Below are 17,058 nucleotides of genomic sequence, written 5' to 3' on the forward strand. Positions count from 1 at the left end.
ACCTGGAACCTTCTGTATGTAAGGCAGATGCTCTACCACGGATCTATGGCCCAAATATCACCGTGTGTCCTTTAGATTTGGGATGGGCCTGGCTTCCTCCAGGCTTCACTACTGAAATGACAGATATGTGCACCAAGAAACTGAATGCTGGCTGAGCAACCTGTCTTGTTCCTCCTCATGGTTCAGGTGGGCTGCCTGCCTAGTTTATTTTTACAGTTTTGAAAGCATGACTTTTTATAGCCAATGCATTTCTCTGGTAATTCGTCTTCTTATTCACAAAAAAGTATAAAACTTCTCTGGCAGTTCTCTAGTCTAGAAGGTATCTTGGTGACACCAGAAACACAGAGCCAATTGGTGCCCTGCCCTGCCAGTCTCTGCTCCATAGTGAAAGCACTTTCCTGGCAGCGCCACTGCTAGAAATAATATTGTCTTGTGCGAAGCCTGAGGGTTTCCTGGTTTACATCTAACTCTGCTCAGTAGCAATGACAGTAATGGACCCGTGTTGTATATTCCTAGGTTTGATCCCTGACATCACTATTTAAACCAAAAACGGGGAGCAGAGCCGGGGGCGGGGGAGAGAGAGCCACTGCTAGAAAGGGCCTTGGTATATGGCAAGCCCACACATTTTCAACACAGTGACAATTTGATGATTTTTTTCAGAGTTGCACACTGAATGAGCTCATTAGCTGTTTGGCAGCAATCTGTTATCACAAAAATCCTTGTTGGTACTGACAGGACCCAGGGAGTGGGAGAGCTTACATATGATACATGTTGGCTTGAAAATTAAGGAGAAGGTATTTGAAAAAATAAAGAGTGCTGGGAACTCAGGCTCTTTTCACCAGCAATGAGTCCCCCTACAAATGGGAATACTGTAAATGATTACGCACCATGACATAATATTTGAGGGCAAATCAGTGAGAAATTATGCCTGCGTTTGAGGGGCAAGGAGTTGGCTGAAAACTTTCAATCTTCCGAGAGCTCCCACACAAAGTGGGAGTCAAAGAAAACCAAACTCAAATACCCCCAAACTACAAAACATATAGATGGTACAGTCAGGATAGCAAGGAATGTTTCTTCATATGCATGTTATATATTATTCAGGGTTGTATCAATATTTCTCCATGTTGCAGTTGTGAATAATTTCACAGCCAATAACACTTCATGCTTACGGCACTGAAACACCCTCTAATTGCAATGGACAGCAAAAAAGTAGTCAGTGGGAACTGAAACACAGCATTGTGGCTGTCTATTACGCGGCTTGCTTGCATATAATAGGTACATACAGCTTGAGATTTACCATTATAATTGCAGAACAGTCTTGCCGATGTGCAAAAATTATAATTATAGTTTACCTTCTCTCTTTTTTATACCTACCTAGGTCTCCAGGAGAAAGGGAGTGATCCATTCAAAGTCAAGCATTTTTAGCCCCATTGATTTCAACGGCAGAAACAGCTTTAATTCTTCCATTGAAATAAATGGGGTAAAACTTGGCTAGATTGTACTCATACTGTTTTCAGGTCTCCTGCATGGTGGATAACCTGTCCTATAGAGCAGTGAGCTAACCTCTGCACACTAATGAAACAAATTAAAATAGACACAGGGCTGGAGAGAAGGGAGAGGTGTAAGCCTCTTTATCCAGTCCAGAACACTAATGGGGACGTAATCTGCCCTCTCCTTGGTCATGAGATTGATCATTCGGTAAGTGTGGAGTGGGTAATAACCCTGCTCTTCAGCTGCTCTGTGTCCTGTGTGTGTGCATATGCACTCTATATGTGCACATGTGAGAACTGGGGGAGGGGGCAGGATGGGACATGATGCTACAAGGTGAATTAATCCTGGAGCCCCTGATGGCATCCAGTGAGCTTCATGGTTGAATCTGAGGAAAAATCAGTAAGGCCAGTGTCCTTATGGTGGACTAGCCATTGGGGTGGCTCACCCTGTGTTTAGATTAGGGACCAGCAAACAGAGGCCTCCGGGCCATATACTGCCTCTTCTAAGTACCAGTCACCTCCTATCAACCCCCCACCTCAAATTACAGTACTTTATATGTGAACAGGAAAGATGGCTGCCCTGTTAAACCTATCTTGGCTCTCAAGCAGTAGAACTAACCCTGTTTAATTGGCAGTAGGCCATTATCAGTGGGCAAATTTATGCTCCCATTCTTGGTAATCCCATTCTTCCACAAGTGGCTGCTGCAAGGATTAGCACAAGAAGCAAAGGTAACTGGAATGCACATCCATTTTTTGTGCGTAAAAGTGCTCCATAACAAAGCATACATCGCAATCACATATGGAAAAGCATCCACACAGATTTGAGTTCCTCCTGTGTTTTCTTTCTTTCTTTTTCTTTATAGGTGGTAATTTCCATTTTGGAACGTTCCACAACATATGTTGAGATTATTGAATGATCAGATAAACATTGTCAAGGCATGTGTTCAGGGGAGCTTGGGCCAACGTTTTACAGCCAGCATTACCCCACAGAGTTACAAAGGGTGTGTAGACTTCCTTGACAAAAGAGGCCTGTGAGAACGCGAGCCTTATTATTCCAGAGCCTGTTGCTGACCCAAAGCAGGGCTTCCTATGGAAGCCTGGCATTTTCCACGGCCCCACCCAACATTCTTTTGTTGGCTGGTGCCACTCTGGAAATTATTAGCACAATGGGAAATGGCTGACAGGAGGGGTTTGTTTTGAAACTTACCTTGTTTTTCTTCTCCTCTCCGACTCTGATTAGTCCAGTAGGCCTTAAACGCAGGAAAAAGGAGGTGCTTGTTTTGGCTGTGAGTCACGTATGCAGAGAGACGCCTGCCTTAAACTAGCAGGGGTCTGACTTACTGCAGAACCACAAGTGTGATGGATAGTGTATATACAGTAATAGGAAGTCCCACAGTGTTATGCTTTGGGGTTATTTCTCTTCTTTGAGAAGGCTTGGAGAGCAAAACTATTGAGCATGTTAATGTATTAGGCTGAGTCTTTTCAGCTGCTCCGATAAGTTCGCTTCTTTTTTTGAGGCATTAGTTTGCCTCGTTCATGTTTGCTTTCCTCGTCTGCTCAAGTTACAGAAGTTAATGTGCTTCGCTGAGGTGTCTTAAATGATGTCATTAAGATAAGGTTTGCATAATGTCAGGCGTGCTACATCGAGTCAAAATACATTCCTCTGCACCCCTGCAAGTTAAGGTATGCATAATAATCTTTAGTAAATTTGACCTGTTAGACTGCTTCTTGCAAAAGAAAAAAGAATCTTCTGCATCAAACATTGCAAACCTTGAGCTGCTAGATTAAGCAGACCTCCCTTTAAACACAAGTTGGAACCAGTTGATTATACCAGTGGCTTTCAACCAGTGTGCCGTGGCACCCTGGGGTGCCTTGAATTATGGTCAGGGGTGCCGCGGACAACACTGGCCTCTGTCCCTCTTTCCTCCCCTCCCCCTTTTGATGCCGTCTTGCGTCTTTTTCCCAAAGCCCTGGCTACAAGGTCTGCAGGTGGATGGGGCCCCTGGGGCTGGCCAGGGGGTGCTGGTTGCCAATAGCTGAGGCAGCCTCAGAGTAAGGAAGCAAGTGGGTGAGGGAGCCCATCCAGCCGGTCTGCAAGCCCTTGCTTTTGGGAATGGACAGACATGCCCTCGGCCCCTGTGGGCAGTGTGAGGAGGCACCTCTCTTTGGGGTAGGGATGGGGGCAGCTAAGAGATCTGGGGTGGCCGCAGCAGCTGCCCGGAGGACTCCCAAGGAGAGGGGAGAGGAGAGGAGGCTGAGGGAACTCTCCGCAAGGGAGGGTCTTCAAAAAAGAGTGAGGGGCTGCCAGCTCTGCAGGCAAGGGGTGACATAACTGGGCTCCTGAGCCCCACGCGGGTCCTGCAGAAAGAATGTAGTTGGTCAAGGGAGCCGTGGACTCAAATAGGTTGAAAACCTGGATTATACTATCAGCAGCACCAGGTAGCAACACACTGGGCCACCCTTTTGGGGTTGCACGCACAGGATTTGTGTGTTTTAATACCACACCCCTGCACGAATGAAACTTGTCCACAGAAAAACAGCATGTCAAGGAGATGAGTTCAGCAGTGGCATTTTCCCTGACATGCTATGTTTCTGTGTGAAGAGTTTCTGTGATTCCCCTGATTGTATAATCTGACTCTTACACAGTGTCAGAAATAGAGAAGTGCTTACAGAGAAGCCAGCCAAGAGAAAGGATGAATTATCAGTGACTTTATATTGGGTTGCTTTTGAAGCTTCTTTTAGCTCTTCTAGAGCCATGCCAGCTTCCTACAAGCCAACTTGGCTGTGCCTCTTTGGTCTAGCAGCTGTGATGGAAGTGAGCAAAGACAGATGGGGTTCTCACCAAACATGGAGCATCAGCAAAATATTTCATCAACATTCAATACTGAGCTTAGAGTATAATATGAGCATTCCAGGAGCGGGGGAGGTAATCTACTTTAATCACTACATAGTAATAAACTCTTGGTATTGGGATGTTGGTGGCGCTGTGGTCTAAACCACTGAGCCTAGGGCTTGCCAATCAGAAGGTTGGCGGTTCGAATCCCCGCAATGGGGTGAGCTCCTGTTGTTCAGTCCCTGCTCCTGTCAACCTAGCAGTTCAAATGCATGTCAAAGTGCAAGTAGATAAATAGCTACCGCTCCAGCGGGAAGGTAAACGGCGTTTCCGTGCTCTGCTCTGGTTCGCCAGAAGCGGCTTAGTCACGCTGGCCACATGACCCGGAAGCTGTACACCAGCTCCCTCGGCCAGTAAAGCGAGATGAGCACTGCAACCCCAGAGTCGTCTGCGACTGGACCTAACGGGCAGGGGTCCCTTTACCTAAACTCTTGGAATTAGCATTGACTGGTCTTTTAGTAGCTTCATAATCAAGTGCCACCACTTCTTTGCAAAACGGCTGATGATGCTTTTCTAAAATTTGGAGTAGTTTATAAGAACAGTAAGCTAAAGCAAAAACAACAACAAAGATAAAGTTAAAAACAAAAGGATTATGTAAAATAGCAATATTAGCAGCAATTGAACTTCAAAGCAACAATTGCAAAAGCAAGAATCGCAAAATCTCTTATAGGCTGCCATATGGAATTTCCTGGACATCCGGCTGTCAGAAACAGTGTCCAGGTGGAAATCACTGAAAACTGCAGGAAAATCCATATGTATGGCAACCCACTTTTTAAAAAAAGTTTTGCAAAAAAAGTTCAACAACCGGATTTTCACTTTTTGAAATATGGCAACCCTATTTGTCTATGGTAGTCTTCAGGTGTTGGTGCTACATAGGCCTTCACAATCACCTTAAACCCACCCCAGCTCCTTTTTAAAGTATTATCTCCACTGCAGAAGTCTTAACCATTCCTCCATACAACTTCCATGTGGACACTCTGATATTAGCACTTTTCTTGCAAGTCTGAGATAATCACATGGATAGTATTATTCGTGTGGACTGGCCCCGTGATTCTGTAGTCTCACTGTCCCATGTGCACCATTTTGTATTGGGCCTGGAATCCACCCTTTTATTCCATTTAAAAAGAAAAGCCAGTTTCTAGCCCTTCACACCTGTGAAAAGATGTTTGCAAGTAAGCAATGCTTTGGGGGGATTTATAGCATAATAAATTATGGAATACACACACACACACACACACACACACACACACACAATGTGATAGGAATTTTATGGTCTTAGATATATGGCAATGTTCATAACCGCACATACATAGATCAACACAGGAAGGCCAACCTGGAACCATTTTGATTCCCAAACTGACCAAATCCTTTCTCTGCAAGGTTAAACTGGAAAAGCCTCCCCATTGTCTCTTTCCTCACAAATCCTGTCTCAAGGATATGTCTGTTTGAATAAGGTGTGAGCCTGTGACCTGGCCCAGGAAATAAGTACCATTACCACTACAAAAGAATGGCCAGGCTCCCCAGGCAATCCAATCAAGTAACTTGCCAGACAGGAGATAAACTGTGACAGGAGAAAAACAACATTTAAATTTTTGTGATGTAGGTGGGATGTATCTGAGGGGTGGTCTTAGGATACACCCCTTCTGTGATGTATGCATAATGTTTCTGGGGGTGGTCTTGATCTAGAGAATGGGAATTTCAAAAGTCTTTATAAGGTCTTGCACACCATCTTTCTGGGTCCTCTTCCTCTCCTGCGTGTGAGGGGAGTACCCTGTTGCAACAGATCAATAAAGATCAAGCTTATTAGCTGCTTTGCTTCTCAATATTCTCTGGTTGGCCTCTGTTATTTTCTCCTACCAATAGGGAACCTATGTAAGGACTCTATATGGGCTCTTGGATACCCCATAAGGGAAAAGGGCATATTTTATATTTACAACAACACACACACACAATATGTGCAGGTAAGATAATTCAAGTGCTACTTATTTGGCACACACGTATATAGTTTAGATGAAAGACAGCCTTGCAGACACCTGTGGTTGTTGAGTAAAGACTCTTAAAGAGATTCCATGCTGCTTCAACCACATACGCATGCTGACTGTCTCAGGTTATTCCCAGGTCACTTGTGTTTGTAACAGGGAATAATGCTCTCTAGACGCCTCCAGACATACCAGTAGTATTAATCCGGCTAGTCTTTTGCATGATCAATTGTGAGAAGGAGGTGAGTCAAACACAGATTTTACCACCAGAGTTTTTTGCCCCACTTTGAACCCACATTGCTTGATTATTGAACACCTGCAACAATCATAGACTAAAGTTGTAAAAGGAACATAATGACTCCTGCTGTATCAGACCAAAGGTCAATCTACTCCAGCATCCTGTTTGCAAAAGTGGTCACTCAGATGTTTCTTGGAAGCTCACAAACAGGACATGAAGACAGCAGCTCTCTGCTGCTGTTTGTTCCCTGCATCTAAGTGGTACCCACTGAGCTGGTTTACATGTAACACTAAGCCAAACCGTGACTTAACACAAATGCTTGAGCATGGAGGCTCCTGGAGAGGAGATTGCAGTTGATTGCAGCCACTTTACTCCTCCTCTGTTCCGACTGCTGCTTCCCTGCAGTGAGCTAAGCCATGGTTTGACTTGGCACGTCATCCAAATCCAAGTGTGTGGTTTATATCCTACAGACAAACCATGAGCAACAAGGCACAGAACAAACCTTCATCTATACATAGAAACTGTCCTGTGCAAATGTTATAGAAATCTGTGTCCTGTATTGCCCTCTATTGTGTCAATACATTCCTTCTTTTTCTGGTGATGCCTAAGTGATCAGCTCACCTGTAGACAGACCTATCCTCCATGAAGGTATCTAAGCTTTTTTGAAGTCATCTAAGCTAGATGACCTGTTAGGCTAGTGAATTTTATGTTAAAACATTGTTTATGTGAAAAAGTTATTTAGGAATTTTGCCAAAATATTTATGGATAATTTGCCTGTAGTCAGAGGTAGTATTCAGCTAAGTTTAACTCGGAGCACAACCATTAGAATAAATGAACATGACTAAGTTAGTTCCATTAATTTCAACGGGTTTACTCTGATTAAAACATAGTTGAATACAAGAGAACAGGAACAAGGGAATTATTGGCTGGGACTAGGCTTGCCTAGCTCTCATGCTGGTGATTGTGACTCTGACTGTTGACTATTGAATTTCAGGAATAAAAGAATGGACAAGGTACTACAAAGGACTTTGCTTCGGCTGTTGCTGTTATCACTGCTTCATACCTTGAGCCAAGGAAACAGAAGTAAGTTCCACATATATTCTAGATTTCCCTTTACCACCAAACAGTGCTATTGTTTTCAAACCACTGACAGACAAATTGGCGCCATTTTGTGGGATGTGTCTTGATGCTCTGCAAGAAAGACGGTGGAAAGATCTATTATTGTCTTCCTGAGCAACACTGAGTAGGCATAGTATATCTCATTGCTAGGCAGAATAATTACTCTAAACAACAAAATATAGTGGGCTTAATAGATGGTGCAGACAGTACAGGGCAGTGGCTAAAAGTCTATTTTTGGCATTGTACATAATGCATGAACCCAGCCTTCCCCAACCTGACACCTTCCATAAGGTTTGGACTCCAAATCCATCATCTCCAATCACATGGCCAACGGTTGTAATCCAAAACATCTGAAGGGCACTAGGTCAGGGAAGGCTGGTACCTATGATTTAGATCCACAGTTGCAAAACAAAACAAGCTTATTTCTGCAGGTGAAATTGGTATCTGTATTCTCCTTGTATTGCATTTCTCACCTGAAATTCTTCTTATCAAAGGGCACCAAAGCCCTGAGAAACGGTTTTCACATTGGCCCAGTTCACATATAATACTAAGCCGAACTATGGCTAAATGTGAATGAGGGAGTCTGCAAGTGCGTGGAGCAAACATCTTGGCCATCTCACTCCTCTCCCATTTCTCCTGCTTCCATGGTACCTGGAGTTAAGTCATGGTTTGGCTTAGCATTACATCTGAACCTGGGCTCATGGTTTGTCTCACTGCTAACAAACCACGAGCTGTAATTAAGATTTGTTCTTGACTAACATTGTGTGTGTCCTGCAAAGGAAATGAGAAGAGAGCCAGAATGGGACTAGGGCAGAGTCCCCTTCTTTCTCCATTGCTAGGCCAGTCTGGTTTCCTGCATTTCTGACTTGTTGCTCTTGTCTCCTAGATAACCGTTGTGTGGCTTCCAGGGCAAAAAGCTGCACTGAGTGTATCCAAGTGAGCAAGGACTGCTCTTTTTGCAGTGATGAGGTAGGAGCTTTTTATAACTGTTGGATTGTTGTCTTGATGCATACACATCTCAAAGCTCCAAATTTCACCTGAGTTTTGGCCACAAGTCTCACAGCCTCCAGTGCTATATTCCTGGACAATATCAATCCTGATTACACAAGTGATGTGTGTTGAGCCTCTACTCTTATGGTCCTGTCGACTCTAATGTACCTGTATGCCTTTGGATGGGGATGCATAACGTTTAGTTTCATCCCTCTCACTTCTAAATAGATTATTGCTCTACGCACTCTAAGGAGTCCTTGACATGCGCATGCTTATCGTTTGATAACTACAACATCAAGTACTAATTTGTATGTGTGTATGAGCAAACAGAAGTTTCATATCACTTCAAACACAATTCTCTTCAGTGGGCTAAATTCGCACATTAAGGCTGCAATCATAACCACCATAGTTAACCTGAGAGTAAGCCTTATCAGATTCAGTGGGACTCATTTCTGAGTACACATGATTTTGGATTACAGCCTAAACTGCTACTCCTCAAATGTTACAACTAAATTGCAGGGTTAGTCCATACAGTGTGTGTAAATTACTTGAGTGTAGTCTTCCCCAGTGTCTAGCATCCCCAGCCACAGGATCAAGGGTTAAGGTTGATGTGGATTGTATTCCAACAACATTTGAAGATCAAAGGTTGGGGAAGACTGATTAGTGCCTCAGTAATTGGTAGCAGAATTGCCCCCCCCCCATTTAAAAGCACTGTGTGAGAGAGATGATGTAAACTTTCCAGCTCTGATGTTCCAGGTTGTAGCCAGGTGGTATGTTAGTGTCATATAGAGTAAGGATGGAGAGCAAAAACTTGGATTTACAATCATACCTTGGATCTCAAACGCCTTGGCTCCTGAACAAATCTGCTCCCGATCAATCGAAACCTGGAAATGAGTGTTCCAGTTTTCAAACAATTTTTGGAAGCCAAACATCAGGCGCAGCTTCCACAGCTTCCAATTGCCTGCAGGATGCCGTGCCTTTGTTTCCGAAGGGTTCCGGGAATTGAACGGACTCCTGGAACGCATTCTGTTCGAGAACCAAGGAACGACTGTACTCTCTTCACACTGTTGCAAACCTACCTCTCTTAAGTTGCAGTTACAGGTAGACGTAGGAATTTCTCATGGGACCACTACATCCTACCCTCAGTCTAACATGGAGGCAGATAGTAAGGTAAATGCTTAAAAATAGAGAATAGCATGTGTTTTCTAAATGTGTGTGTCATTGTTATACAATTTCTTTTGCCCTAGAACTACAAAGAGTCCCGCTGCGATTTCAAAGACAACCTATTAAGATACGGCTGCAGTCAGACCAGCATAGTCTTCATGGAAGGAGAGATGCTAACAAAATCGGTGAGTGGAGAGGAAGTCATGTAAAGATGGGATTTGTTATTGTTGTTTAGTCATTTAGTTGTGTCCGACTCTTTGTGACCCCATGGACCAGAGCACGCCAGGCACTCCAGTCTTCCACTGCCTCTTGCAGTTTGGTCAAACTCATGCTGGTAGCTTCGAGAACACTGTCCAACCATCTCGTCCTCTGTCGTCCCCTTCTCCTTGTGCCCTCCATCTTTCCCAACATCAGGGTCTTTTCCAGGGAGTCTTCTCTTCTCATGAGGTGGCCAAAGTATTGGAGCCTCAGCTTCAGGATTTGTCCTTCCAGTAAGCACTCAGGGCTGATTTCCTTCAGTATGGATAGGTTTGATCTTCTTGCAGTCCATGGGACTCTCAAGTGTCTCCTCCAGCACCATAATTCAAAAGCATAAATTCTTCAGCGAAAAGCCTTCTTTATGGTCCAGCTCTCACTTCCATACATCACTATTGGGAAAACCATAGCTTTAACTATAGGGACCTTTGTTGGTAAGGTGATGGGCTACAGACATAATAAAACAATTCCACACACCTGAATCACTGTCTAGAATTGCCAAAAGCCGAGTTTGCTTGGACAGCCTCCCTAACTTCTTTTTCTAAGTCAATAGGCTTAAGGGGAGGGTTACATAATTGGTCCAGACATCTTGTACATACATATAAATGACGTTTCTATACACTCTGGCTTCCATCACTGTGTTCCGTTGCACCAGAAGCAGTTTAGTTGTGCTGGCCACATGACCTGGAAAGATGTCTGTGGACGGACGCCGGCTCCCTCGACCTGAAGCAAAATGAGTGCCGCACCTCATAGTCACCTTTGCCTGGTGACACCTTAACCATTCAGGGGTTCTTTACCTTTACCTGTTTTACATACTTATAGGGTAGAAGCATTGTAAATTTAGTTAATCTCTTATTTGTCACGAATCAGCTCTCTCCCTCTCTGATCTCTTGTTAAAACCAAAAATGCAACATGACTGCTAAATCTTCTGAGGATTACTGGTGTCTCCTCTGGCAGGAATTTAAGATTGATACATCTCTGAAGAAAACACAAGTATCCCCGCAGAACATAGCAATGAAGCTGAGAGCTGGTGAGGAAGCTAGCTTTGATGTGGATGTGTTTGAGCCCAGTGAATCTCCTGTGGACCTCTACATTCTCATGGACTTTTCCTATTCCATGCGTGACGACTTGGACAACCTTAAAACAATGGGCCAACAACTGGGTGAGAATTAAAAACTTATCAGCTGTGGGAAACAGCGGTCTGCAACGTCTGAGTGCACTTGGCAAAAGACAGGGCTGGCCCTACCATTAGGCTGAATGAGGCAACCATCTCAGGCAGCAGATCCTGAGGAGCGGGGCATCCTTTTCCCTTTGTTGGGGGACAAAGGTGTGCGCACGCACCATAGAACCTCTTTTGAAGCCCCAAACTAGCCTGCTGCCCTCAGGTGCAATGGAAGTGTATTATGTAATCGGACTACATTGTGGAAAAGTATGTTTCAAGCAGAGGACTAAGACTGCAATTCTAACCCCACTTACCTGGGAGCAACCCCCATCTAATTCAACAGGATTTATTTCTGAGCAGACATGGTTAGGATTGCAGCTTTAATCTAAGTGTGCCAGGACATCTTCACTTACTTGCTCCTTTCCCACTTTCTTCCTGCCAGCAAATTTTTTGACTCAGCTAACCAGTGATTATACTATTGGCTTTGGCAAGTTTGTGGATAAAGTTACAGCCCCACAGACAGATATGAGGCCTGAGAGGTAAGTGAAGGTGGTGCACCCAGGGGATATATTTGTGAATTAACTATTTAGGATCCATAGCTGCCTTCTTGGTTGTTTTTAGTGGGTGGGTGTGAAAGATATAAAGTGAATAAGCCTTGTAGCTTAAGCTAGCCTGTTTCTAATACCTATGACTATGCCCCTTCTCCAAACCGTGCTGTCTTACTTCATCATATCCATTCATGGCTGAATCTTGTGTATGTCAGTTGACTGACTCATGATGAATATCTGTTTTTAATATGTGTTCTTTCATTTTTAAACTTATTTTGCAAAACAGTTGTGCACCCCAAATATAAACAGGGGGATTACATTTATATCCCATCTTTCCTCCAAAACGAAGGAAAACAGTCGGTTTCTTCCTGCATCTGATGAAATCAACTTATGCCTAAGAACATTTTGGTCACAACTCATTTGTTAATTTTTATTTTTAATTTTATTTTTGCTGTTTCAGCTCACAACACATGACTGTTCTTCTATAATTAATTTTATTAAACTGTATGGCAGATGACCGAGGTCTTTCCCTACAAGATACAGAGGAGGTGTTTCTGATATCAACTTGCTGGTATTTGATTATAAAGCCTTTGCTATTCTTTTTACATTTAGACTCCGTGAGCCTTGGACTGGTGCTGACCCACCCTTCTCCTTTAAGAATGTCATCCGCCTAACCCATGATATCAATAAATTCAGCCAAGAGTTAATGATGGAGCAAATATCAGGGAACTTGGATGCCCCAGAAGGTGGATTTGATGCCATATTACAAACGGCTGTTTGCAAGGTGAGCCAAGAGGTCGCTGAAGAAGGCATAGATAGATAAAACAATGAACTGAGTGTAAGATGGATATGGGCCTTCTTAGCCCCTCATCAAGCTGTGAGATCAATGAGAATATTTAGGCCAAAGCTTTGCTTCAATTATCAGCGCATGGTAATGCTTGTGTCTTGCTAGAACCTGGCTGAGTTTTAGAATGGACTAGCTGTTATCAAGGGACGCGGGTGGCGCTGTGGGTAAAACCTCAGCGCCTAGGACTTGCCGATCGCATGGTCGGCGGTTCGAATCCCCGCGGCGGGGTGCGCTCCCGTTGCTCGGTCCCAGCGCCTGCCAACCTAGCAGTTCGAAAGCACCCCCGGGTGCAAGTAGATAAATAGGGACCGCTTACTAGCGGGAAGGTAAACGGCGTTTCCGTGTGCGGCTCTGGCTCGCCAGAGCAGCTTTGTCATGCTGGCCAGGTGACCCGGAAGTGTCTGCGGACAGCGCTGGCTCCCGGCCTCTAGAGTGAGATGAGCGCACAACCCCAGAGTCTGTCAAGACTGGCCCGTATGGGCAGGGGTACCTTTACCTTTACCTAGCTGTTATCAAGCCATAGCTAGAGTTAGAACATTACAATTTAAATAAACTCCAAAATTTGTAGTTCAGCTGGAGCTTTATTGGGACCCACAACAGTGTGGCGAGTTCTCTAGAACTTTTCATCAAGCGGACAGTGAGAGATGAATGAGGAAAAATGAAAAACCAAAACTTATAAAAATTAGACTGATGAAGTAGCCATGAGGTCAGCTTGTAGACTCTTTTTCCAAGATAGAGAATGTAGACTGAATAAGTCCCTCCCAGGTGTAACAGACCTGTCAGGTTACACACCTGGGATTCTAGGTGTATTTTATGTTTTATTTTCTGGAAATGTTTTGAAGATATAATTTTAAAAATGTTTAATTATTGCTTAACAATGATAATTATCAAATAATTGTTAATAATAATAATTGTTATTAAATAATAATTATTATTGAATTGTTACTTTAGTGTAAATGGTGTTTTAATTATGTACTATGGTTATTGTTTTTCAACTGCTATTGTGTTGTAAACCACTTTAGGTACAAACTTGTGAGAAATGTGCTGTATGCATAAAGATAGAGATAACCGTTTGATTAGCAGCTGAAAGACATATGAAGGTTAAAAATACAGTGGTACCTCGGGTTAAGTACTTATTTCGTTCCGGAGGTCCGTTCTTAACCTGAAACTGTTCTTAACCTAAAGCACCACTTTAGCTAATGGGGCCTCCCGCTGCTGCTGCACCGCAGGAGCACGATTTCTGTACTCATCCCGAAGCAAAGTTCTTAACCTGAAGCACTATTTCTGGGTTAGCGGAGTCTGTAACCTGAAGCATATGTAACCTGAAGCATATGTAACCTGAGGTACCACTGTAAATAAATACCAGAAGTGCTTTAGAATGGAAGCAGAACACATGGTGAATTCAGGGAGCTATACCTTGTCAATAGTTAAGAGATAAGAGCTGAGGCGACAAGATAAGAGAGAAGTGACCAGACACTGTCAACATCAGCACAAAAACAATTGATGAAGTTTCCAGACCTCTCAGCTAACCTTGGACTGGTCTGCAGTTGGAAGTGACACCCAGTGACTGCAAGCTTTATTGATGTACCTAGAGAAGGGGTTGCCACAGAAACTTCTGCCATGGTGTGAATGTCCACAGCACTCTCCTCAACCTGTTTTTGGGGAACCAGCTTCACCATTCTGAGTAAATTAAATCCCTCCACAATGTTGAATCTACACCCTTTTGTTTTTCTCTTTGGCCACAGGACCAGATTGGCTGGCGGGAAGACAGCACTCACCTCCTGGTGTTCTCCACCGAGTCTGCCTTCCATTATGAAGCTGACGGTGCCAATGTCCTTGCAGGAATTATGAGGAGGAATGATGGATACTGCCACCTGAACAGGACAGGAAGTTACACCTTTGACACAAAGCAGGATTACCCCTCCGTACCCGCACTTGTGAAACTGCTGAGGCAGAGCAATATCATCCCCATATTTGCTGTCACCAACCACTCTTACGATTACTATGAGGTGAAAAATGACACTGGGAAGACAGTGGGTGTTGGGTGCTTGGATGGTGTCAGAGGAGAAACTGAGAGGTGTGTTTTTAAGCCACTTGCAGATGACACTGGCCACCATTGCGTGCAGACAATGACCTTACAAGGAAGCCAGTTTAGGCATTTACTGCTGGACAAAAAGCTCTGCTCTCCTCCTCCAGCAGCAAAAGGGCTACATGATCTGACTAGGGAAAGGAGGCCATCAGTCATTGTTGTTTGGGAAATACACTTTGAAAGTTATCCAAGAATCCTTCAGCAGATGAGCTTTTTTCATTTTTTCAGCATCTCCTTAGTTTTCACATTGAAGTGGAGATATTGTGGGTTTTCACTGTTTTCTCTAGTATATGTCCAAATGTGCTTCGAGTGTTTTCTTTCATATGTTCCTCATCCTAGAAATGTTATTCTGCTGTTCACTTTCTTCTCTGTGAAACACTACAATATATTCTCATAGGAATATATGGGTAATGTGTAGGAATCAGATTACCTTCAGGTACTGCATATTTTCTCACCCAACAACTTGGTAACAGCAGAAACAAGAACATAGCCTATTTCAAAGCAGCTGTGCAATCTGTTTTTGTAATCCAGTGGGGACACCCAGTGGTTAGTTGGATAATCCCAGTCAGGAATCAGACCAGGATATCTTTTGTTTCACACAACAGATTTCCATCCGCAAATGGACCAAGCTACATGTTACTCCAAGAAATCCATGACTGATTATCTGATAAGTTTTTTTGAAGAATATAGAACAAGCCCTACTGGATCAGACCGAAGGTCCATCTTAGTTAGCCTAAGGTTACCAGACATCCCCGTTTCCCAGGGACAGTCCCCGGATTTACAAATCAGTCCCCATACAAAATCCATTGAAGTTGAAAAGTGTCCCTGGATTCATTGAAAAAAATCTGGTAACCTTAAGCTAGCATCATGTTTCCTTCAGTGATCAGCCAGATGTTTCCAGGAAGCTAACCTGCAGGTGTGGAGAACATTAGCGCCTCCCCAGAAGTTGCTCCTCCCAGAAGTTCCTAAACCATTGATCCCTAACCATTGACCACGATTGCTCGTTGCTAGGGCTGATGGGAGTTATAGTTCAGCAACATCTGAAGGGGCTTTAAGTTTCCCCATCCCCACATTAGAGTGAACAAATGCTTTATCTTAAATCTAAGTCCTAGAAGGATAGGGGTTTGAGGGCCAAACTAGACATGTCAACTTTGCAAAGGAAATTAACTTGCATGCTGATTGTTATGAGAATAGCAGTCCTGGGGAACGCTATGAGGATGGAGAGGGGAGGATTTAAATATTTCTCTTCCTGCCATGATCCTGGCAAAAATAGCCTCTCCAAAGCTGCTATTTTCATTTCAAAGCAAGTTCCCATTGGTCCCACTGAAATGCACATTGCAGTTTCCAAGAGATGGCTTTGAGGATTGTAGTCAGAACAGAAAGAGTTAAACTTTCCCTTTCTCCCCAGCCCCCATGGTCTTGAGGCTGCTCAGGCTCCTCCTCGGCTACAGTTTCCGTAATAAAAAGCAGGTACATTAATTGCATTTATGCAATTAACATCACAGTTAGCTTGGCCCTAAGAATATTTTTTCTCTATCTACTTTCTCTATGCCATGGATAATTTAATCTTTATTTTTCAATTAAAGATGCACAGAGAATGAGGGTATTTTAACTCCTTCCTTCCAGGCCATGTTCCCAGTCTAAAGCCCCTGCTAAGCTGCTATTTGTTCCATGGGGGGAAATTTCAGATGCGTGATACAGATTTGTGTTTTCCTCTTGAAAAGCAACTCACAGCTTGAGGGTGTTGGGCAGCGGATAGGGTTTAATGTCCCAGCCTTCACACCACTTTCCTAATTAAATTAGCACATGCACATACTGCTGTGTGTCTGTTTAAAAGACCAATGGAAGAGCAGTCCTGGATCCTCATGGCATAATGTGTGCTTTGGCCCTAAGATTCTCAACCTTCATTGGACTTCACTGAGTGTTGGCTTGACCTACTGGCATGAGGCTCCCCAGGATAATTGCTTAGATGCTGCAGCTAAAAGAGTGCATTGGCCGGTGTGGGTAGCATCTTCAGTTGGTATTATGACAGTTGCACTGGCTGCATACTAGCTTCCATGCTCGCTTCACTGTACTGGTGGTGACTGATAAAGCCTTTCATGTCCTATCCCAAACAACTAGCCTCTGCCCACAAAGCCCCTTTTCTCCACCTGTTCATTAATATCAGCTAGGGAGGCCATTAATCAGAATGGCCTCTTTGAGATGGGTTAGAATGGGTACAGGATAGAACCATCCTTTCATAACAAGAGGTTTTGCTACTGTCTTTGAAATGCACATTCCATTG

The 17,058-nt window shown here is 43.7% G+C and overlaps 1 protein-coding gene across 8 annotated transcripts in view; it reads left to right on the forward strand.

Moving 5' to 3' along the window:
* The window catches only part of ITGB4 (integrin subunit beta 4), a 67,939-nt gene that overhangs the window by 11,646 nt on the left and 39,235 nt on the right, over positions 1-17,058 (forward strand). For all 8 annotated transcript variants that reach the window (XM_028716904.2, XM_028716903.2, XM_028716909.2 and 5 more), the window contains exons 2-8: positions 7,595-7,683; positions 8,606-8,688; positions 9,957-10,058; positions 11,086-11,290; positions 11,733-11,829; positions 12,451-12,622; positions 14,431-14,694. In XM_028716904.2, coding sequence (XP_028572737.2) covers positions 7,605-7,683; positions 8,606-8,688; positions 9,957-10,058; positions 11,086-11,290; positions 11,733-11,829; positions 12,451-12,622; positions 14,431-14,694 — 1,002 coding nt within the window. In that variant the 5' untranslated portion in view covers positions 7,595-7,604. The remainder of the gene's footprint in view (positions 1-7,594; positions 7,684-8,605; positions 8,689-9,956; positions 10,059-11,085; positions 11,291-11,732; positions 11,830-12,450; positions 12,623-14,430; positions 14,695-17,058) is intronic.

The sequence above is a fragment of the Podarcis muralis genome, chromosome 2 (assembly GCF_964188315.1).
Source record: "Podarcis muralis chromosome 2, rPodMur119.hap1.1, whole genome shotgun sequence".
Taxonomy (NCBI): Eukaryota; Metazoa; Chordata; class Lepidosauria; order Squamata; family Lacertidae; genus Podarcis; species Podarcis muralis.